We start from the raw sequence: 24,012 nt of genomic DNA, 5'->3' as shown, positions 1-24,012 counted from the left end.
TACAAAGTTGAGATGATTATATGAGCTGTTTTTACCGAAAAATGATCAGGAGCGCCTTGGAAATGGGCAGATCCGCCCCTCTGGCTGCAATGCGCGCTCCCGACACAGGGGGAACAGATTTTCACGGGGAAACAGAATTTCGCACAAGAACGGCCCTGAAATCTTCGACTTTTATTTTGAAAATCCTCTGCCGTAAATTCCTTTAGTGTCGGGAAGCTCTGTTGTTGATGTAGCTGGTCCTTTCACTGAGTTGACGCCTGTGTTGTTGTAGAGGAAACGCTTTAAAGATGGACTCCATGGATTAGCTCGGGTGTCCAGGTTTTCCTTCCTGATGATAGGTGGGGCAGGCAGCTGTTGTTATGAAGCTGGTATCTTGTAAAGCATGCAGAGATGGGAACATTCAGACAGTCGCAGTTCGTTAGCCTGAGGGGCAGAGGACCAGTAAATCGGTGACATCTGTTTAAATCCGCTAACAACCCGTCCCTCGTCTCTGTCGCAGAACATAGACAGCGCTAACTTTGCAGCTGACTGGAGATATTTGCGCCAAAAGCCTCTGGAGGTCGTAGCATAGAGAATACAGATAACTGCGTTAGCAAACAAACTACCATTAATCCTAAAAGATGTACGGTTCTACTGCTGTTTGCGAAATACACAGTGTGCTTATTTAGTCAGTTTTGGTCCTAGCAGGGACTCTCTAAGCGAGGTTGAACGTATTTATTGTGAGGATGGAGTCTGACGACGACGTGCCTCTGATCCTGACCTGGGATGAAGCAAACAGCGGTCTGCTGAACGAAGAGGAGACTGAGAGAGAAGACAGAAGTAAGTCCAAACTTAAGCGTTATGGTGTCTCTGCTCGGTTTGACAGGCTCTTCCTGTCTGAAAATGGACAAAACCTTAAAGTAATGCAGTTAGGATAAAGCTCGGTATATCAGCTAAAGATGCAAAAGCGTCAAACAAGTTTAATTTGTTATACTGCTATAGAAACCTTCCAGTAATTACATTAAGATCACCAAGTGGTATGAATGCTTTTTGCAACAGTACAAGACTAAACTTTTCATTTTAAACAGACAGGGTTCCTACAGCATAAGGCAAGTTAAATTCAAAACTTTTTAATGCCACTTGAATAAAAATTTAAGACCAACTTTACAGTAAACACAAGAAAAACCTGGTAGTGAGAAATTTACCCCAAATGTTTATTTTACCCCAAAACTTTGTTTTAGGCTGCTCAGTGGAAGATGGTTAGCCCTGCTGCCTTGCAGCAAGAAGGTTCTGGGTTCGATTCCCGGCCCAGGGAGTTTCTCCATGGAGTTTGCATGTTGTCCCTGAGCATATGTGGGTTCTCTCCGGGTACTCTGACTTCCTCCCACAGTCCAAAAACATGAATGTTAGGTTAATTGGGTTCTCTAGATTCTCCTTAGGTGCGTGAATGGTTGTTTGTCTCTGTGTTGCCCTGCGATGGACTGGCGACTTGTCCAGGGTGACCCCGCCTCTCCCCTGTAGACAGCTGAAGATAGGCACCAGCACCCCCCTCGACCCCAATGGGGACAAGCGTGTCAGATAATGGATGGATGAATGTTTATTTTAACATAAACCATTACTTTCTGGCCCAGGAGATGTTTCAAATATTGAAAAACTTTTCATATAGAAAGAAAGCTTAAAAACACACAAATTTAATATTTTGTAACTAGTGTTGCGCCAATGCCATTTTTTGATACCGATACCCGATACCTGGCTGTGCAATATCGGCTGATACCGATACCATCTGTTTGAAATTTATGTTTGTGTGTATATATGAAGAACTGCATACTACTTGGATGTAAAATAATTGCCATCATGGCTTTGTCAAGCTGCTGCCTTCCTTTGTGAAGCAGGAAAAATACTAAAACAAAGTGAATCCAGTATAACTTTTTATTGCCTACCTTGAATGGGTGACAATAGTTGAATAAACTTTTGGCTCTCTAAATGGTATCGATGCCCTATTTGTTGGTACTCGCTGATACTGATACCACCATTTTAGTGCTGGATCGGGGCCCCGCCCGAAACTGGTATTGGTGCAACACTATTTGTAAAAACTACAGAACAGAATTTATCCCCTCCACTTTCATTGTCAGCATACCGCCAAACATTATCCTGAGATTTGGTTTTCCTGGCGCTGTTTTTGATGGGAGAGATGCTGTGGAGGCGTTGCAGAGACAAGGGTGGAAGAGGATGCTGCTTCTCCATAACTTCAATTTGACTCTTTGAGTTTCACGCTTCGAACATGTGACTCCACTGCGTTGATTCCCATCGTGCTTCATCTACTTTCCCTGGCAGCGGTTTTAGTCATGCAGAAAACTTTTGGATGGATAGATTATTTTTCATTGAATTTAAACTTCCCCATGTTGTCCAGATAAAAGTTAGTGGCACATCACACCAAGGTCTGGCCATAACATCATCTTTAGGACAATTAATGAGCAAAACATCCATATTTTCTAAATCAAGACTAACTATATTTTCCTACAGCCTTTCCATAATTTCTAGATAAAAGGTATAGTGGATAAAACTCTTTCAGTTTTGAGTTCTGGGGCGTAAATCTTTTCCATCGTCATTACTTACCTACTTGTATCAATAAACGTTCTGCATAAAATTGATATTTACAAGCACTAATATCGACATAAATTGATTATTTGATAAGTTTTTATTCAAATTGTTTTTTATCTATAATTTCACTGAAGACTTCTAGATGACTTGCAGAGACAAATAATTTTCTCTTTACCCCATAAAACACAACATCTAGTTCTGAAAAGAGCATGAATTCTGTATTGATAATCTTTGATGTTACTATATTTATGTGTATAATTAACCACAAAAAAATGTCATGTTTTGAATATTCCACTTGAGGGTATTACTGTTGCCACCATCTGTATTAGAGGGGAAAAAATAGTAGGGGTGGCCCCAGGGGTGGCTAATGATTGGCTAAGGGTGGCCATGGCCACCCCTGGCCCCCCATCTAGCTCCAACCCTGATCAATAAACCCAATACTTGTTCATTCTTTTATGTGTTAAGGTATTTTGCATTAAAAGCACAAGGCTTTACTTGCACCAATAAGCAGAGATGGTTGTAAATATGTACATATTGAGCATATCCAACTGATAATTAGTAATATATATACATATGTGTTTACGTATGGTCCAGCAGAGTAGGCTATCTAAAGTGTTGGGGTACTCAGTGTAGCAGTTGTCCTGTTGCCTTTGTCTCACACATATAAACTACAAAATAACCCATGTGAGAAACAGCTGGCTCAGCAGACCGCCCCCGGCCCTCCCTCAGTCCCTCCTGGATGTTCCTGAGCAGCATATGCATGTTGTGCTTATGAGTTTCTGCAGGGCGTGTGTGAGTGTGTTCCTTTGAGCTGACTGGATCCTGCTCTGTGGATGACCAGGGTGAAGAAAGGAATGCATCTTTTTTTTTGAGGACATCTAGGAAATGTTTATGAGAGAGAAGTGTTAAACTTTTGGTGTTGTTTTTTGCTGCTGGAGCGCTCTGGAAACAGGAGGAAGTTTGAAGGATAATACCATTGTATCAAATGAGTGTGATCTGAATGGTTCGCATACATACTCTGGATCTGCTTTTGCCTGCAGGACAATCAGGTTTTTTCTGAGCCAGAATATGATATTCACATTTAGGCCTGTGGACAGCAAACATATGGGAGCCGATTTCTGAGAGAAATACAGCCTGCTTTCTGTTTGTGTTCTGGTTGGGAGCGACCAGACAGGAAGGCAGGAGTGAAATCTGCAGCTGTTGAGGATCCCCTGGAGGAGCTGCTAATCTGAAAACAACTCGGAAAACTTGCAGCTCTTGTGTCTTTAAGACTAGGGATTAAACTCTATTTTTGCAATGCGGTTGTGTGTTATTTTCTGCTAAAACGCAGGATTAATTCCTCTTATTGTGTCTGCACATGTTGTCTCATCTCTATATCCTGTTTGACACAGAAAGGAGAAGAAATCAGTGCTTAAGTGCTGCAGAAGCATTTTTTTCCCTTTTTCTTTTTTAAAATCAGAGCTCAAAGTTCAATTACAGCTTGAGACACATTTTCAGAGTAAATGTTGGTGTTTTTTTTTTGGTTTTTTAATGTTACATTCACACTACTTTCTCTTTGTTGTGACCGTGTTTTGTCTCAAGAGGTGTTTTGATCTTTCTGACATTCAAACATCTGGGAGGATCTGATCAGGACTGAATGGAATGTTTGTTCATCTGTATCTCCAGACGTCCTTGAAAGCTGCCATAAAACCCATCTGTTACTAAGCACACTTTTTGTCCAAGCAAAGGGATGGGGGGGAGTTTCGGACCTTGATACATTCATATTGCATTACAAATGGAGTCCTTATGTGGACAGGGAGCTGGTTTCCATGACGATCGGTCCTGTAACACAGAGAGCCCCATTGCAATCTCCTCCTTTGCCTTACAGTCAGAGGCTGACTGCATTGGTAGGCCAATACTCTACCAGATTTAGCAGATTTTTATTTTTTATTTTTTATTTTTTTAAAGGAAAGGGTTTTTTAAATGCATGCATGTATCTAAAGAGACTTTTCTCTACATCAGGATATCATTGACAAGTAAAAAAAAATGCTATACATTATGTCCATTCATTACAACCAGGGTAGTAAGTAGTAAGTGTTTTTTTTCTGTTATGTAGCTTACAGATGATCAAAATGATTATTGTTATTACTAATGAAGAACGATAGGAAAGAATATTACAAATTTAATATGAGTGCAAATAATTAGCAGTTGATATGTATATTTTTGAAAAAGTTAAGATTAGAGGGTTTTCTTTAGCCATTGGCCATAATCATCTGCATTTAATGTATGATAACTCCAGTTAGAATATGCTTCTGAGTATAAAATAGAGCTGAACTAAATCAGTCAAAAGGCCAAAATAGTATTGAAATGATCCTTAACTACTCTAATAAATCATTAAGTAATTTAGGAACATAAGTAAGTGAATGTCTATTTGCCCAAATGTCCACTTAAAAAAAATAAAAACAGCTAGAGAAATTAAGACCATTTAAATTTGATATTTCAAAATGGAATTGTTGTTATAACCCTGCATGCACAAGCGTCACACTACCTGCCTTAGTGATACACCAATAAATTGAAATTTTATTTTCTTCTTTCAGATGGAGGAGGCAATTATGACATAGTGAACAATGCTGCGATTTCTGCGACTGGCACACAAAGCAACAAAAACCAAAATGTGTCTTTAAAGCAAAGCTGGGAGATGAACTACCAAGAGGCGGCCATATACCTTCAGGTTTGACTAAATAACCAGTATATGAGGGTTAATACGCACACTCTCACATGGTCAGTTAATGGTTTTATGATAATTCCAGGGCTAAAAATATCATGCAGATGGATAAACTTTGGACTAGAGGAAGTAGTAATTTTGGTAATAGAAAGAGAACTGTTTGCTGGATGCAAATCAAAGTACACTAACTCAAAATGGTAATTGATTAAGCACTTTTACAACAAGGATTTAAAAAAAAAAAAAAAAACAGTTCTTAAGTTGAGCTTTGCTGTAACTTGTCAAATAAGGATGTTTTACCATCTGTGTTTTGAACGGATCTTCTAGGAAGGAGAGAACAATGACAAGTTCTTCTCTCACCCTCGGAACCCCAAAGCGCTGGCAGCTTACCTGTTTGCCCACAATCACCTGTTCTACATGATGGAGCTGGTGACGGGTCTGCTGCTGCTGATGCTGTCACTCTGCGAAGCTCCGGCTGTCCCCTCGCTGCGCCTGGATGTCTACGTACGTTTGCAATCCACCTTGAGCTTCTTTGAAAATTCTTCCTCTCAGCTCAACCCCACGGCAGTGGGGTGACCAACACATTATAGAGCCTAGTTGTGAAGTAGAGGGAAAGAGAATAGATTGAGTATGTTTTTTTACGATTAAAAATCAGAAAAACTCTGGAATATATTTATCTTCAGATCCTTTACTCTAATACCTCTAAATTAAATAAGATCCTATGAAAATGCCTTGATAATTAGTAAAGGTAGTTCCTATCTATGTAACTTTAGCCTCTGAGCTTTATTGGAGAACCTTAATTAACATGATTAACATTGAACAGAGGAGACAGATCAAGGAAAATGTTGCTGAGAGCTTTAAAGCAGAATTATTTTATAAAACACAATCTTCTAGTTTTCCCCTTTTGTGTCAGTTATCTCAAAAAGGCTAGGGTTAAGGAAAGCAATAAAAAGTAGCAACAAAGGTTGTTGTTTTTTTTATTTGGAGGAGCTTTACTACCACCCATTGAGGATGAGTGAATCTCCAGGAGATGTAAGTACTTTTAGGAAGTATTGCAAATCTTTCTATTATCTATGGAGATCAATGTCGTCATCTGCACACTATCCTTTAAAGCCAGTTGTCTGTACAGGCTGTTGAACGGGACTCTTTTTCAGGTGCATGCCACTCTGGAGCTGCTGGCTTTGCTTCTGGTTGGATTCGAGTTGTGCATGAAACTTCGCTGGTTGGGCTTTCACACATTCATACGGCACAAGAGGACCATGGTGAAGGTACCTGACATCTCACTAAACCCGTCCTGCTCTCTGTGTCTGCAGGCTTCTTGTCGGTAGAATTGTTTTGCAGTTGGTGACTGCATTGTCTTGTTTCTCCTTCCCGTTGCAGACCTGTGTGCTGCTGCTGCAGTTTGTGGAGGCCATTGTGGTTCTGATCAGACAAACGTCACACATGAGAGTAACCCGAGCTCTCAGACCGATTTTCCTGGTGGACTGCAGATACTGCGGTGCTGTTCGCAGGTTGGTTTTTATAAAATCCTTTCAGTATTTTCTCTCAGAGGAGGCACAAAGTCATTGTTTTACAAGTCTTAAGTAGATATCAGGATTTCATCCCTAAAGCTCTGGTGTGTGATAATTACATAGATTTACTGACAGGACTGTAATATATTATACAAAATTATTTTATTTCTTATCATCTACTAACTGAAAGACTGAATATGTTTGCGTTGCCTTAAATATTGCTATTTATAATTACATAGTATCACATTTACGGGCGCAGACACCTTTGCACTACGACAATCTAGTGACTGCAGAAATCACCATTACACTTGAATGTTACTGTCGCAAGTTAGACCTATATAAACTCTAAATCCTTCACTGACTTATAAAATACTGTTTATAGAATTATTTACATAAACAAACCTCGTCCAGCTATTGTGGAAGCCATTTTTACCATGATGTCCTCTGTATTGTCGGAGGGGAAGAAGGGGTTCATGTCACTGCAGTCTGAACATTGGATATTACTGAAAATGAGACACTGTAGCTTTAAGTCCAGGGTCAAGTCTCAAGACAGAACAGGTGATACCAAAGTAAAATACCAGCCTTAAGACTTTGAATATCAAATCATTTCAAGTGTTTCTTAAAGTTGAATTAAGTTTTAAAAGTAAATAGTTTACTATATTTTCTGAACATGTGATCAAACAAGCGCAACTGAACATTTGCTGATAAGACAAAGTTGGCTAAAGTCAGTTATCACATCGTTGCTGAAGCAGAGTACCTCCTAGTAGGAACAGTAGGAGGCTCCTACTGTTCCTCATGCAGCTTCAAATGTAAGACTCAGCCTGATGTTGTTCCATCTCTCTGATCCTCCTCCTGCATTCTGCATTTGTTTTGTTTTTAAGTACTTTGAAGTTGATGCACTTAAAGAAATTATCATATTTGTTTTTTTTTCTTTTAAATCTGATCAGTTTGATTGGTTCTGCTGCAGCTCACACACATACGTATAGAGAGCCTGTATTAACAGGAGCAGATCACTCGAGTCCCCACTTCTGCTTTAGTCCTTGATAAGTTTGAAAAAAGGTTCCTCCTTCCTTCCTTCCTTCCTTCCTTCCTTCCTTCCTTCCTTCCTTCCTTCCTTCCTTCCTTCCCTCTCCACAATAATTCATGTTTTTATTTGTTGTCAATTCCCTGTTAACAAAGTCTTTTTCTATCCAATCAGGAACTTGCGCCAGATCTTCCAGTCTCTCCCATCTTTCATAGACATTCTCCTGCTGCTGCTTTTCTTCATGGTCATATTTGCCATCTTGGGTAAGAATCGCTCTTAATTTAATTCTCATGAATGTTGCTGTTTATATTGGAGCTAATAGTTATCTGTTTACATCTCCAGGTTTCTGCCTGTTCTCCACCAACACAGCTGACCCGGTAAGTCAACTCATTGGTGTTCCTGGCTGTAGTTTCAGATTGTTGTGCCAGCCTAGATGAGAAATATATGTGTTCATTTAGACTGTCCTCTCACCACAGTACTTCAACACTTTGGAGAACAGCCTCGTCAGCCTGTTTGTGTTGCTGACCACAGCAAAGTAAGCAGAAGTAATGTGTGTTTTGTCATTACACATCTGATGTCCAGTTATTGTTTCCCTGTACTCTTGCATTTTATTTTTGTGAATGTTTTTAGACTGTTTTGGATGTTGCTGGGTGTGACTGAACTTCTCTCTCTTGCAGCTTCCCTGATGTGATGATGCCGGCGTACTCCAAGAACCGCTGGTCCTGCGTGTTCTTCATTGTTTACCTCTCCATAGAGCTCTACTTCATCATGAACCTGGTACAAATATTTATATTTGTAAAAATAAAACCTTGTAAAAGCATTCATACCCACTGAAATGTCCTTCCTTCTTAACTTCACTCCTTCTTGTTGAGTTTTTATCTGATAAACTAACACAAAATGCACCACTTTGGTTGTCTAATGACGTAAAACCCCACTACAATATGTTAAAGTGTATGATAAAAAATACAAGATGCAGGTAGTAAGGGGTATAATACTCCCTTCCAAGTACTTCGTAAACCCTCTTTAATGTGTATTTTGCTTTTATCCCACCTCTAGCTTCTTGCCGTGGTGTTTGATACATTCAATGATGTGGAGAAGATGAAGTTTAAATCTCTTTTGCTTCACAAATGCTCTGCTATCGATCATGCCTTTCAGCTGCTGGTTAGCCGACAGGTACACAGACTGTTTTTGGTATAAAAATAAGTTTTTATGGTTTATTTCTGGTAGCATTTAACTGTCTCTCTGTTTTTCTTTCCCTCTAGAGGCCGATGGGCGTGTCTCTGAAACAGTTCGATGGTCTGATGCGTTTTTACAGACCCCGAATGTCTGCGAGAGACCGCTTCCTCACATTTAAAGCTTTGAACACATCGGGGGCCCCAATGCTCAGGTAATGTCTGGCAGGTGTTCTAAAAGGAAAATCTACTTGTAAGTGTGCTGGTTTGTGATGATTCTTTTCTTTCATAACAGCCTGCAAGATTTTTATAAGTTTTATGAGGTCATTGGTCTCAAATGGAAGGTAATTATTTTAGAATATTTGATTTTATGATCATTACCATTCTTTTTTCTGTTACTCTGGCTGAACATGATGTGCACACTTTGTAAATATGTGTTTGTTCTTCAGCCACGACGGAATAGAGAGCACTGGTTTGATGATCTTCCGCACACAGCCTTCCTCATTTTCAAGGGTAAGATCTACATTTTTTTTGTTTGAACATCAATAGTGAAACAGATTCCTTCCTTTTAAATGCAGTGCCTTGCACAATCATTCCTACTTTTACTAGAAAAGTTTTATTTGAAAAATCAGCACAAAGTGGTGAAGAACATCTAAAAAGGTTGCATTTATATTCTGCTCTCTTAACCCAGTAATTTACAGACCTCTACTAACTTTGAGCATCAGAACCATTTTCTAACAATAGTTTTTAGTTAAATCAGCTGAATTTTGACTGGATGTTTTAGTTTCTGTCTTGGCTTTCTTGGTTGGGGATCTGCAATCTGTGGCTTCAGAGCCACATGTGACCTTTAATGGTGCCCAAAAAATTATAGAAAAAGCCAACTAATATACTATAACATAAGTATCAGTCTTAGAAGCGTTAATGGTCATAGTTTTTTTTTTATTCATTTTTTTTACATCAAGTAATATCCTAAAGGTTTGTAGAGGTGTAATAATCTATGCCGTTTAGAGGGATGATTGATCAGTTAGCATTTCCTTCTGTAATCCTTCAGAAAATTAAATCCCTAAACTGCTTGCAGAATCCTCTTTGCAAGGGTTAGAATTAGGGCTGCATGTAGCAATTATTTTGCAAATCGATTAATCTGACGATTATTTTTTCAATTAAGCGATTAATAATTAGATTTTCTTAGATAAGTTTATGAAATTAAACCCGATGAAACTTAAACTTTTCTCTTGTGGACTTATGGATAGTGCAAATTGGGAGACAAAATTATTTTTTTAAATCTTTAATCCAAAATGTTTGTATATATTTATTTTATTTTTTATTTTTTTTAAGTGTTGATGTATTTACTGTTCTATTAGGTTGCTCTGTCAACTTAAGGCATATTTTACTGTATCAACACTCTTCTTAACGATTAATGGATTACTAAATTAGTTGACGATTATTTCAATAATAATTTAATCACAATCAATTTGATTAGTTGATTTAGCCTCAGTGAGAATGAGACTGTTCACTAATGAAGTGATTCCTTAAAGCAAGTGGTAGCTGGAATATATTTAGGGGTCTGCACACACCTTTAAAACGTAAAGGTTTTATTCATAGTTTAAACGGTGCGATTTTATAAAATAGCTCAACAGCCTCTTGTCCTTCTCAGGCATCCACCTGGTGGTGAAGTCCAAGGCCTTCCAGTATGCCATGTGTAAGCATCATCACCATCATCATCCTCCCATCTCCCCCCCTGTTCAAACATTCCCCTTTTAAACCTTTCTTTTATGTCTGCAGATGTGGTGGTGGCCATTAATGGTGTGTGGATCCTCGTAGAGACATTCACAATGAACGGTAAGACCTTTGCATGGAATGCACAGACACAACATTAGACATGTCTCCAACACTGGCCTCACTCCCCCCTCTGATCCTGCAGGTGGATATTCTTGGTCTGAACTTGTTCCCTTGAGTTACATCATTTTCCTAACGAGTGAGTAGAAACATGCTGAGTTCTCTAAAACAATTAAAAGTATTTAAAACTGGACACGATTGGACTGATGAGGATCAGAGTCACTAATTCCTCCTCTGCTCCATCTTGGCTTTAGTTTACGGGGTGGAAGTGCTGCTAAAAATAGCAGGTTTGGGGCCGGGGGCTTATTTCAGCTCCGGCTGGAATCTGTGAGTAAAACACTGTCAAAAATCAAGCTGAACAATAAATGTTAGACTTCTAAAAGTCTGCTTAGTTTTAGTTTTTGTATGAAGCCCTGGAAAGCTTTCAGAACTCGCTTTCTGATCTCTACTGCTGGGCGTCTTCACTGCGTTTTGTTTTCCATCCAGGTTCGACTTCTCTGTGACTGTGTTTGCCTTCTTGGGGCTGGTCGCTCTGGCCTTTAACATGGAGCCATTCTACTTCATTGTTGTTCTCAGACCGTTTCAGCTGCTCCGGTCGGTTTCTCTCATTTTAAAATCCCACCCATCAGATTCCATTTTGGTTTTTAACAGTTTTTTTTTCTCCTGCTTTTCTCCCAGGCTGTTTAAGATAAAGCAGCGATATCGTAATGTGCTGGACACCATGTTTGAGCTCTTCCCAAGGATGGCCAGTCTGGGACTGACTTTAATAATTTTTTATTACTCCTTTGCCATTGTGGGTATGGAGTTCTTTGCAGATGTAGTTTACCCAAACTGCTGCAAGTAAGTGTCACTGTTGGTGTCAGAGGAAATCTAAACATTACGGTACATTTCCAAATGTTCATGTTTAAACATGTTTACCACAATGAAAACACATTTAAATGTGTTTATTATTATTATTATTATAAACTTTACTCTTCTGCATCTCACCCACATATAGATTAATATTTACTCAAAGGTTCCTTTTGTTTGTTTTTCCCTTTCTTTCCTTTTAGCACCAGCACAGTGGCGGAGTCCTACAGGCAGATTAACAAAACGTACGGCAACAAAACAGTTTTGGAAGAAGGCTACTATTATCTGAACAATTTTAACGACATCCTCAGCAGCTTTGGTAAGTCCTCCTTTCATTTTCTTTAAGAGTCCAAATGGTTTTCACATTATCCATAAACTGCTTCAGTAGCATGACTTTCTCCTGAAGCTCCCTTTTAAGGACTTTGAGAAAAACTTTTTTTTTTTTTTCTGCCACAATTGTTTTTCAATTAATTTCTTGCACCTAATCTATATAGTTTTACGTGGCATTTTCAACACGGTTTATTGCTGAAAAAAAAAACATAATTTATTTGCACATCTTTCGTTTTACTTTGAAGCTAATATGAAACAGAAAACTGACTCATCTATTGGTGATTATTTGTGTTTCAGTGTTAGTTAATCAATTAAACAGTTATCTTTTAATCAAAAGTGTAAGAAAGAGCACAAAAGCATGGGTTTGAATTAAAATTGGTAAGGCATTAAGAAAACCTTAGAGAATTGTTATAGAATCGCTGATCCTCTTAAAGCTAAATATAAACAAATATTTGTATCATTGTGTCTGTTATAAAATATGCTTCATTAAAAAAAATGAAGGGAAATGAAATAATGTGAGGGCAGATGTCGACTGTTCACACATAAAGTGTTAAAGAGATGTTCAACACTTTTTCATTTTGCCTGCAGTGACTCTGTTTGAACTGACTGTGGTCAACAACTGGTACATCACCATGGTAAGAGTCTGTCATTGTTGCTCAGAGCTCCTACAGCAGACCTGTTGCTCTTTAACAACTATTTTTTTTTCACAATTGATTGAGTTTTACACATATAAACCATCAAATGAATTTATTATTACAGAAAGTAAAAAAACAATTCAATTCATTTTGAAAGTTAGCAATATTAGGCATTAAATTAGAAAATATTTGTTAATGAAAACAAAATGTAGCATATATGATAACCCCCCTGTGTTTTAAGTTCATGATTTTTATAGATTATTGTTGTTCCAAATAACATCTTTTAGGTTTAATGGTGTACATTTTTAGCCGTGTAGGAAGAATTAGACTCAAGATCACCTCAAAATAATCTGGATATACTAGTTTTGAGCAGGAATATCCTAAGATTTGTAAATGTAGCAATGATGTAGTACATGTGATTTCAAGGTATGTAGATTTTAAAGTGAGATTTTGCTTTGAGATATTAAGAGTCAGGCCCTTCTCCAGTTTGTATCTTCAATTTGACACATATGATATGATTTTCATCCAGGTACAACTCAGATCTTCTTAGAAATATTGTTAAATTGGTTTGGGGGAACAGGAAAGATTTTCATAGACATTAAACTCTATTAGTAAAAATTATTGCTGGTTTATCACAGAGCTAATGAAGATGGTTAATGTCTCTTTTAAAAGTTTTTGAAAGATAGGATTAAGATTGAGTCAAGGTTTATAAGACTTTTTATTTTATTTACCAGTTACCGTAATTCCCGCATCATAGGTGCACTGGATTATAAGGAGCAAAATCAAGGCGCAAGTCATCTTCCTGCTTCCTCCACTTCGTACTAGAGCTGAACGATTTTGACAAAAATCAAAATCATGATTATTTTTCATCAATATTGCTTTTGCAGTTTTATTTCAATTTCCTTATTACTAACCACATGTATAGGTTTCATTACATGGATCTCTGTGGTAACTGCAACTCTTTTGACCTTTATGTTTGCCGGCAAACCCACTTTAAGTGTTTTACAGCCTCTGCAATTTGAAAAATTAATTTAATTGCGATTTTATTGCTATTGAATTGCTAGCCCTACTTGGTACCATTGATTCATTAATGTTGAATTTTCTTATAGCTGCTCGATTTCCATGTTCTTCTGCATTACTGACAGCCTTGAGTAGGAAGTCTGCGTCATAAGCGTGTCTCTTGACAGGTGCCATTTTGGGGTCCTTCTATACACACTGTAATATTATGGTGAGGCACAGTGTGTATTACTCCTCCATGCTCCTGACTTCGGTAGCCATGATGCTGTAGTTTTGTAGTTTACAAAAATTGTTCTTAAAGGGTGCCATGTCATACAAAACTGCTTCGAGGTCAGTAAGCTCTACCAGAATAAATCCATATAAAAGGTGGATTATAAGGTGCATTGTATTTTTTATTTATTGTAATTAAAGGCTTAAGGTGTGCCGTATGTGCTGAAAAAAATGTAACCTTTAAGGTGTTGAAAGTGATGCTTCAACTGCATTTTCTCCATCTTCCAGGAAGGAGTGACGTCCATGACAAGCCACTGGAGCCGCCTGTACTTCATGACTTTTTATATCGTGACCATGGTAATTTGTTTTTTTTTTTTTTTTCCCCTTAGTATTTACTCAGAGTATTTCCCTCTAACATATTATCTGTTTTTACAAGCAGAAGTTTGAAATACAGCAGGTGACCACAGTGTTTATTTCCTTCTCCTTTTCAGGTTGTGATGACCATCATTGTGGCCTTCATTCTGGACGCTTTTGTGTTCCGCATGAACTACAGCCGCAAGAACCGGGAGGCGGTGAATAACCCCGAAGGTGTCTTTTTAATTTATGTATGATGTAAACAGGATTTAAGGTGAGAGAGCAGGTGTGAGTTAAATGTGTGTGATTGTGCCGTAGATGAAAATGGGATAGTGTTTGAAGTGGAGGTGAGGAGAGATGAAGCCTTGGCCACCCTGGAGTTTTACAAACAGACAACCACATCTCTGTCCTCGCTCAGTACGCTGGCTGCCGTCCTGCAAGCCATGGACAAGAGTGGAGTAAGAAAATCCCCTCTAAATGTTGCTCCTGCTGCATCGCAAGGAAACCATGCTAACCTACTCTCTTCCTTCTACTTCTTGGTGTACAGCACACATCTTTGGTTTACTTGGGCCGCAGATCAAGGACAAAGAGTGACCTCAGTATGAAAATGTATGAGGAGGAGATACAGGTATGAAACCAAAGGATATGCTAAATGCATGGTTTTATAGAAGTGTCAACATGCTTTTAAAGTCCCTATGTAATATTCAGCCAGTTCTATAGTCTTAGCTCACATTAGAGACGATGACATTTCCCAAGAAGCTAAATGTCAGTATAAGAAGAACAGATTTCGAAGATAATAGACTTATCGTTTTGGTCATTGCAATATTTCTGAATATTAATATCATCCTAACATTGTATAGCCCAAGCTATAAATAATGTGGGGCACAATATAAACACATGGAAGAAGAGCCTTTTATCAGATGAGACAGAAAAATTTAACTTTTGGCAGTTCACCTTAACTCTCCCGGAACACACCACACCCAACAGTGACTGCAGTGTTAATCTGTAGATAAGTTTTTCTCCTGCTGGGATAGTGAAGCTGGAACACGGATAGAGCTAAATATGGGGTAATCATGTTAGATAATGCAAAAGATAAGAGAGAGAAAGAGGTTCACCTTCTAGCAGGACAATGACCCTAAATATACAGCCAAAGCTACAATGCAAAGTCTATTAATTTACCAAGACGACCTCGTCAAAGTCCAGACCTGAATCTGGCTAAGAATCTTTAGGACTATAAAAATTTTCACAGACATGAGCTTTAGGCGGTGGTTCTATGACGTCTGAACTCCCAATGGCAGAATCCATGCCACACTTTTCAAACTCATATTTTCCTTAATTCTTAATGCTTTGCTTTGTTGCTGAATATGAAGAAAATGAAAGTCGAATTTACTCTGTAGTTTAAGCTTTTTGGACAAAATGTAAAAAAATAAAATCAAGGCATGTAAACACTTTTACCAAACACTGTCATTGTCTGGGCTGCCCTTCCAAGTTTTCCCTCTGATCTATTTTAATGACTCTTTTTGTCAGGAGTGGTATGCAGAGTTTTCCAGGGAATGTTCGCCTCAAGGAGACGAAAACCTAAACCTGGATCAGAACAACGCCGTCGCCGACCCGTCTCCTTCACAAGAACATCAGTTAAACTCACAGGGTGGTTCTCACAGCATTAACTGAAATAACATGTAAGCGAGATGTACATAAACAACACCTCAGAGGAAACCCCAGCACTTCCAGTCCCCCCCACTGACTCTCAATAATGCCCTGAAAGAGGGGGGGTTAAAATGACGAGTCTCTTGAACTGATGTTGGTGAGATTAAATGACGCTGAGATTGACATTTTGAAGGACCCTAAAGAAGCTACCAGAAATCGTCTACTACTGCAGTTTATTTTGTGTAATTATCATGATCCAAAGTTTTGTGTACTCTTAATATAAATTAAACCTGATGCCTTAGTTTAACAGTTTCTGACCGGTATTAACATGAAGATACTAGATTCTTTGATAGCTGTAAGAACACTAAACACTCCCTAAAGGTAAATCCAATGTTCTCAATGTAAAAAGTTTCCCTTACTGTCTCAACAGACTTAAAGTATTTTATATAAGCTCTCATTCTGTAATGTTCCTGAAAGTAACAACAGATTTTAATAAAAGTATTCATACAATGAAGTCCCTGAGTGCATTGCTGCTGTGTTTCAAACAAGGTGGCAATTTAAAAATCACACTAAATTAAAACATTTTTCTTCAAAAGCCCCCATAAAAACTGAGGTTTTTTAGAAAAATAAACAACTGCATTAAATCACAGAACATTTACAGTATTTAAAAGTGTGACATTTTTTAAAACATGGAGTAAATATCAAAATATCCCAGAGATGGATGAGGGAACGATAAAAAGGCACAGTGTGATTGGTTTGCTGAGCACCTCAAGTCTTTCACCTCTTGGTTTTAGTGACCAAACACAGGAGAGTCTGTGTTAAGCATGTGAGTGCATCGCAGTTAATATCCAGTATTGTTTCAAGCAGGGGATAACTGCATCGGTCTGCACTCTTCCGTCTCTCACAAGGTCAGGTGTGGATCTTTCCAAACTCTGTGAGAAGCGCAATGAGAAGAAATACAAAGTAGAAGACGAGGAGGAAGATGCCGTAGGACCGACCCAGATGGAACTGGCTGAGTGGAACGATGAGAAAGGACAGGACCAGGGACAAGCCCAGAGAGCCTGCAAGAATCCACGTCAACAAGCCCTCAGATCCAAACTAAAGAGGAAAACAAGAGAATCAGCTTGATGGATTCTAGAATAGTGTCTTCTGTGGATTTTAAAGTAGAGGATTACCTGAACAGAAGATTGTGTTTTATACATCTGCGCCAGGCATCCCAACCCGACTCCAAACAGCATGTCTGAGATACAGTCAAGGTCCCATCGTTTGACTCTTTGTAAAAAGATGCTTTTAAAATTATGTGGTTTAGGGTAATAAAACTATTACCATGTTTTATTGAGGTTTGAAAAAAAAAATTACATCAATCATAAAGGTAGGCTCAGAAGATTAATTGTACTTTATCATCTACTATTTGGGATAATCTGTAGCTCATGATTATCGACACTACTTGGGGTATGAGTGCTTAATTTAGGATATATATATATATATATATATATATATTTCAATCTCGGTTCTTAATATTTATATTTTTATGTCTCTTCAGTTTTATTTTTAGAATCGTTATTTCTTTTCGCCATGCAGTCCAGCTCTGTATACATGTTGACATCTATCCTTTGTACAGATATTCCACTTCCTTCAAACATGTTTCCAAAGTATAAATTCAAATTGTAAATCTTAATGATTTTTTTTTATTCTGTTCTCATCCTAAATAACATTCCCAAATTCGTTCTATAAACTTCAGTGCAAAGGATACTGAAAATAATGCCTCCGAAGCAAGCAGCTATGGCCATGCGTGGGTAACCCTGCCGAGCCACTGTGATGTCAGAGAAACAGTCTGAAACAGAGAAATAAATCAATGGTTAGGTGCTCCAATGTGGATTGTGTGATCAGACTCGACAGATATCACCTCCGATGCTGTTGCCCCAGGCCAGAAGAGTCAAGCCCAGCACCGTGTTGCTGAGGCTCAACACCACACCGAGCATGTGCAGAAGACTGACCACCTCTGAGGCGGTGGCGCTGATCAACACTGCGCTCGCCACAAAGCCCAGGAGTGCAAATATCTGGAGGAACAAAGACGATTAGACTCGCATCTACTGAACCTTCTGATCATTTGTTGCATTACAAAATTTATTGGGTTTTCTGCAACAGGCCAGCAAATCAGAAGGTAAATGGCAAGGTTCTTAATATTTGTTTATAAATAAAAGAAGAATGTGGTGTGTGCATTTGCATTCAACTCCCATAAATATCTTTGAATAAAATATAGTAAAACACTATTTTTAAAGGTCAAGTTGAGTCACCTTATTCTGTTTTTTGTTCTCAGTATAATTCCAATAATGTTCCGCTGGAGAACTTTAGTAAACAAACAGAATCATTCAGACCAATGAATAGATCTAGTTCATATATGAAAAAAACAACTAATTTAATAAATTAAATAAGAAATTACAGTGATTCCAATTCAGTTGTAATTATAACAATGAAGTCAGGGGCAGTTTGATATTCCATCTGGTTAGACATTTTCCATCTAAGAAAATTAGCATTGGAAACAACAAACCTGATTTAAGTTCATTAATTAGTTGCATGAACTGCATGAATCAGGTGGTGAAGTAACCACACCCCTATATATTTCTGGCCAATCACATCATGTATCGTCTAAAACATGGTCAGCAGCAAAACGGATAGAAAGGCAACCTGCTTTACTTTACTGGTGTCTGTGTGTGGGAGGGGGTCACCATCCAGCCGGACAACCCTAGGCAGCTACAGCAGCAGCCATCTAAAATGGCCTTTCCCAGTCAAACGCCAGCTTAATGGCAGCAAACTTCCTGCCACTGGAGTGACCCCCTCCTTCTCCTGGATGTGCATATTTTTTTTACTCTGACTCCATCCTTTCACTGAATTACAGAGTCTGACCAGGAGAAGGTGCTTCTCTTTAGATCTTAATGTCCACATATAATGGCTGAAAGAATGTTTTAGTATAAATATTGATTAAAAGGGAATTGTAGGGGACCGACCAAGGACCAGCCAAGGGCCCATCAAGGAAAGTGGGGAAATTTAGAATGGCTACTACTGTATAGTGGAGAACTTTAGTTCAAAAGATACATATTCCTGTGTTATGACTCATCCAGAGCTGAATTCAGTAACTGTGGCAGAAGCTCCCTATCAAGTTTGACTGGATTTTAGTAATTTCAAAAAAATGTCTTTCATTTAATCCTGTCGACATGCAGGGCTGGTAGAGACCAGCCACAGTGCATGTTGGTTCTACACACAAGAAACAATTTTAAAAGGTAAAAAAATAAAAATCTGTCATTGTCCCTTAATTTTACAGTCACCCTATAACTCATTAAATGACATTTGAATTAAATGCTCAACATTTTGTGACTATAGCTTTAAAAAAAAAAGGGGGATTTACTTATTTTGCAAGGCATTCCCTTTAATGTAATTAGGAATACTTCAATATAACAACATGCTGCATTTTAAGGAAACATCCTGAATCTAAACTAAATATTGTTGCATATTTTGCTTAATTGGCTCAGTGTCCAAATAAGGCATATTCTACTCATTTGTTTGTTTTCCTCCCTGTTTTACAAAATTTGAAGTTTTCTATTCTTAATATGCATTAGCAAGACCACCTACTGGGTGATATTTGGGAGGCTGGTCGTTGGTTGTGGTACAGAAAACTATAGCCGCCAAGAACATTCCCAGCAGGAGAGTCAGCAACCAGATAGGAAACTCCCCCTGAATCATGACTTCGCCATCTAGACGATGAGAAAAAACTCAATGTTTAGGCATTATTTTATCTTAAGGTAGCTTTAGTGTGTTTATAGTTATTATCGTTTTATAGTGTGACATAATGTGCTTACATGCTCCAGACTGAAAGACAAGAACACACAGCAGAGGAGCAGTGATCAAATGGAGGCAGTTTAACGGTCTCCTCCAGTTTTTGTCCTCCTTGTCTAGGTCCACTACAGGGACACAGAGCAGCAGCAGCACCTCCAGAGGAGTCTTACATCCAAACAATGGGAGAAACATTACAATGAGAGATTTAAACAGACCTTATCCCTCTGCACTGTTCACCAGATTCGGACAAACCTTCACTACTTTAAGGAGCCTCCAAGTCCATGATTTCCTCCGCCACTTCCTGCTGTCCACTGGATTCAACGAACTCATCAGGATTTCACTTGTGGACTCAGAATATGGCAGCAGTGGCCTGTACTCAGAGTCTGCAGCACAAACGTGTGATTATTGATGGGGAAACGTGCAAAAAACCATCAGTGGTCTGAGCTGCTGCATTCTTACCGTAGTCCTGCTGGATCGTTCCTCCTGTCAAGCCTGGAACGTCTTCATCAGATGAGTCTGATGAGCTGAACTCTGCCTCAAAGAAAAACAAACTCATCAGTAAAAAAAAGCAGGAAGAAAATGCACATAGAATATTCTAATATGTAAAATTCTAACCTGGAATATGTGGAACGTTTTGGACACTGTTTGTATCGGAGTTTTTTCTCCGGTTATAGATGTATGAACTGATAATAACGGTCAGAACATAAACCACATAGAGGCTCATGTATCCTGGAAAAAAAAGAAAGGAAAAGAGAACCAGTCATACCTCATGAATGTTAATACAGTGCTATACAGTTTTGATGTGTGAAGATGATAAGTATTATGAGAGCTGGTCACTTAATTCCTGTTTTTATTTCTGCCATTTTCATCAGGTTTAAAAAGAAGTTAATTTCCAGAATCAATTCAATATAATAAATAAACATTTCACCAAAATGCATAAAATCTAGCCTAGTAAACTAGCCCCACCCGCCAAAATCATTTTTGCCTGCGAGTGGTCTAGCCTCGATGAATGACCCAGGCCAGAACTGGCTGGCCAATCACAACGCAGAGATGTGTTTTGAATATTTGGATGCAAAGCAGGCGGGGTTTTGAGGGTGTGACAACAAAGCTGCGCAACTCTGAAGAAAGCACAACAAGGAAGATGGCTACAACTATTGAACAGTTCTCGTTTGACTCAGCTTTGGAATCAGTTTTGGAAGGATTAGACTTGGGGTTTTCATTGAAACGTAAGCAGAAAGAAGCTCTACGCTCATTCATTTTTAAACAGGACATTTTCAGCATTTTACCAACAAGCTGTTTGTTTACACTCCCCCACCAGCTTTCTGTCGCGCTTACTATGTCACAGTCAGTTGCGCTCATTGGTCAGAGCGTTGGCCAATAGGCACAGAGATGGTTTGAAAAACAATGGGTTGTTCTCATCAACAATCTTCCGATGTCTCATTCATCGGTGCCAGACTAAATTACACATTTAATCTCACATTATGTCTGATTTATCAGGCTACATAAAATACATATCAACTAGAAAAGCACTCTGGGAGGGCAGACCTCCGCCAAACAGCTCATTCCCCCCCCAACATATTGTGACTTCCCCTTAAGTTAATACTTTGAATACAGGTACAGTAGGGCAGGACAATTAGGGCTGGGCAATTAATTGCATTTAATACAATTGAAATTTAGAGAAATGTCATTTTCAAACTGCAGAGGCGTTCCATTTTAGTCACATTACATTTAACAAGAGTAAGACACTCAATTTATTCCTCCAGCCCTGCAGGTGGTGGTAATACACTTAAAGGCACACTGCAGACTTTGTGACCTAAACAGTTGATGCATATGAGTCATTTTAAATGATTCATCACGCCAATATACAGCACTTCACCCTATTAATGCTATGAACGGGGCTCCCCTCTTGAAATACTGACTATGTAAGTTGGGAGAAGACGCACCGTGATTTGCCAGGTCATGTGACCTGGAGGACTTTACTGACTTTACTGATATCGTCATGAACTATTATTTTTCCACCTGCTCGACTACTGGTCATGGCTGAGGCACGGAAAAAGTTTAAACCTTCTGAGGAGGCTAAAAAGAGAAAACGTGAAAGGGGTTGTGGCGAAGGAAAAACAAGAGACGAACAAGAGCAGGCACGGGCTGAAAGAAGCTGAACCTAGACGTCTAGCACCATCCCCAATCAAAAGACACGGGAGGCTGGTGGGTTGACTGTTTGTCGACTTTTGCGACAGTGCTGCGGCGATTGTGGCCACTAGACTTAAAAGTTACAGGTCTAGCACCCCTAGTGGCCAAAAGTTACATGTGTGCCTTTAAAGTAGGTTTGATGCCACACAAAAGTTAGCAATGGCATTGTTGCCAAGTAAGCTTTCAAGGTCATGAAAAAACTGAAACCCTGGAGTAAAAAAATCCTCATGCTTTTGCTTAGTGCAAAGGAAAATCACAATAAAATTGCTAAAATAATGGCTATCTTGATTTTGAGCAAAATCGTTTAGATGGTGATCCCGATCATCACCAAATGTAATCATTTGTTGCCAGCCACACTACGCGCTTTCTGTGAAAATATATTCCGCTAAGCTGTGTGTTTACCCAGTGTTTCTCCCAAGGTTGTAACGCCTCTGTAGAGGATGAGAAAGGTCCAAAACACAGCAACCATGTAGAAGATGACATCACGTAGAAACGGACGGGAAGCTACAGCAAAGGGTTTGACCAGTGCAACGCTTCCAGCCACTACTGTGGTAACAAATATCCCGGCTCCTGTAAGGACACAATTATTATCCTTTAAACATTGCTGTTAGATTATCTTGATGCTAGTAGGAGAAAAATAGAACACAAGTACCAAACAGAGCCCCGACAGCCAGCCCAGCGGTATGTGGATGGGAGATCGCTGCCATGGCACTGAAGATGTCTGGAGCTCCATTACCCAACGCCAGGAACGTCACACCCTCAGCAAGGATTGCTGTCAAAGAAACAACTCTCCACCAAGCATGGGCCAAGATTGAACCAAGGTTTTAAAAAGTTTCACATCATTTTTATATCAAGCAGTTGCTACTTTTAAAGGTTGTTTCACTCAGATAGCAGAGAAATCTGGTGAATGAGTTAATTTTTAAAGTAGTGAATTTTCTGCAGCAATGTGGATCATAGTATAATGCAATATTGCTCTTCAAGCATGGGTTGCTTTGCCCTGCTGGTCAGCTGGCTGAAAGAAGGTGAATACAGATTCAAGATTATTAAATTCGGCTGTTTGGAAATAATTTTGATATTTAAAAAAAAGTTAGCAAGCTGAGCCCCTGATTACACATAGGTTTTTTTTATCTAAAAACTGAAAAGTTCTGTTACGCTTACTGTGTTTGTTTATGCCAAAATGGTGTGTGGAAATCATCCCCATATTGGTTGCAGTGTAAACAGGGATAAAAACATTTTATTGGGAGGTCAGAGTGGCATGTTTTTAATCAGGGAATGTAGGGTTGAAACAATTAATCGTGACTATTAAAATAATCGTCAACTAATTTAGTAGATTGATTTAGTTAATTAAATCATTAAATGGAGTATAGACTATAAAACATGTCTTTAGCTGACAGTGTGACCCACTTAGAGCAGTAATTATATCAAAACTCTAAAAAAAAAAATGTAAACATATTGCATTTAAGATAAAAAAAAAGTTTTTATCTGTCAATATGCTCCATCTTCCTCAAGTGGAAAAGTTTTAGTTTCACCTGGTTTAATTTCGTAAAAGAAAAAATTCTTTAAGGAATCTTTCACTATCTTATTATTAATCGATTATTTAAAAAATAATCAACCGATTAATCGATTTGCAAAATAATCGTTAGTTAGAGCCCTAAGGGAATGTTTACTTTCGTGCTCAAATTGTTGCCTTTCAGAGAGCCGTCCACTTACTAGTGGTGTAGCAGGGATAATATACCATTTTTAATGTTTCAACCTCTGCACAGATTGAAATTAAAACATGATTATGTTGGTATAACAGCAACGGAAAAATAATCCAATTTTCAATTGACATTTTTTGTAAACTGAGTAAGCGGAGTGAGCTGTAGGCTAATTATAGAAGCAGAGAGCATGACCAGCTAATTTTAGCCTGTTATGATCCTAGAGTAACTATCAAGAGCAGAATTAATGTTCTATCAATTAAGCAAGCTTATTTGATAAATACTAATCAGATCAACAGGACATTTATTCTGGACTTTTGTTTATTTTGAAATATAAAACCAAAATAAATCAATGTCAGATAAGACTATCAACTGATATAATCATTTCTTTATTAGCTGCAGCAGGAATACAATTTTTTTTTTTT

The 24,012-nt window shown here is 38.5% G+C and overlaps 2 protein-coding genes across 4 annotated transcripts in view; one reads left to right on the top strand and one right to left on the bottom strand.

The window, feature by feature from the left end:
- The first annotated feature begins 161 nt into the window (after positions 1–161).
- On the top strand, positions 162–15,973 carry tpcn1 (two pore segment channel 1). Of its 2 annotated transcripts, none has more exons than XM_015398392.1 (26): positions 162–819; positions 5,157–5,290; positions 5,609–5,785; positions 6,436–6,549; positions 6,662–6,792; positions 7,991–8,079; positions 8,159–8,193; positions 8,293–8,351; positions 8,494–8,593; positions 8,873–8,989; positions 9,079–9,203; positions 9,284–9,332; positions 9,438–9,501; positions 10,643–10,687; positions 10,771–10,827; positions 10,910–10,963; positions 11,079–11,151; positions 11,311–11,418; positions 11,503–11,664; positions 11,877–11,992; positions 12,592–12,638; positions 14,154–14,222; positions 14,357–14,453; positions 14,538–14,677; positions 14,767–14,847; positions 15,747–15,973. In XM_015398392.1, exons 1-26 carry the CDS (start codon positions 726–728, stop codon positions 15,888–15,890), a joined length of 2,481 nt encoding a protein of 826 aa, XP_015253878.1. In that variant the 5' UTR covers positions 162–725; the 3' UTR covers positions 15,891–15,973. The 2 variants fall into 2 exon arrangements, with proteins under 2 accessions (XP_015253878.1, XP_015253877.1); XM_015398391.1 differs by lacking the exon at positions 162–819 and adding an exon at positions 3,371–4,466 and having other exon boundaries at positions 15,747–15,890.
- Positions 15,974–16,333: 360 nt separating this feature from the next.
- Positions 16,334–24,012, bottom strand: part of slc8b1 (solute carrier family 8 (sodium/lithium/calcium exchanger), member B1) — an 11,266-nt gene continuing 3,587 nt past the window's right edge. For both annotated transcript variants that reach the window (XM_015398395.1, XM_015398396.1), the window contains exons 6-16: positions 22,543–22,648; positions 22,293–22,460; positions 20,316–20,429; positions 20,160–20,231; positions 19,953–20,083; positions 19,724–19,865; positions 19,497–19,618; positions 17,773–17,926; positions 17,620–17,700; positions 17,042–17,106; positions 16,334–16,964 (exon numbers count right to left, since the gene is read on the bottom strand). In XM_015398395.1, coding sequence (XP_015253881.1) covers positions 16,776–16,964; positions 17,042–17,106; positions 17,620–17,700; positions 17,773–17,926; positions 19,497–19,618; positions 19,724–19,865; positions 19,953–20,083; positions 20,160–20,231; positions 20,316–20,429; positions 22,293–22,460; positions 22,543–22,648 — 1,344 coding nt within the window. In that variant the 3' untranslated portion in view covers positions 16,334–16,775. The remainder of the gene's footprint in view (positions 16,965–17,041; positions 17,107–17,619; positions 17,701–17,772; positions 17,927–19,496; positions 19,619–19,723; positions 19,866–19,952; positions 20,084–20,159; positions 20,232–20,315; positions 20,430–22,292; positions 22,461–22,542; positions 22,649–24,012) is intronic.

Source organism: Cyprinodon variegatus, unplaced genomic scaffold (assembly GCF_000732505.1).
Source record: "Cyprinodon variegatus isolate N-32 unplaced genomic scaffold, C_variegatus-1.0 Scaffold932, whole genome shotgun sequence".
Taxonomy (NCBI): Eukaryota; Metazoa; Chordata; class Actinopteri; order Cyprinodontiformes; family Cyprinodontidae; genus Cyprinodon; species Cyprinodon variegatus.
This window is presented reverse-complemented; position numbering and strand designations above follow the sequence as displayed.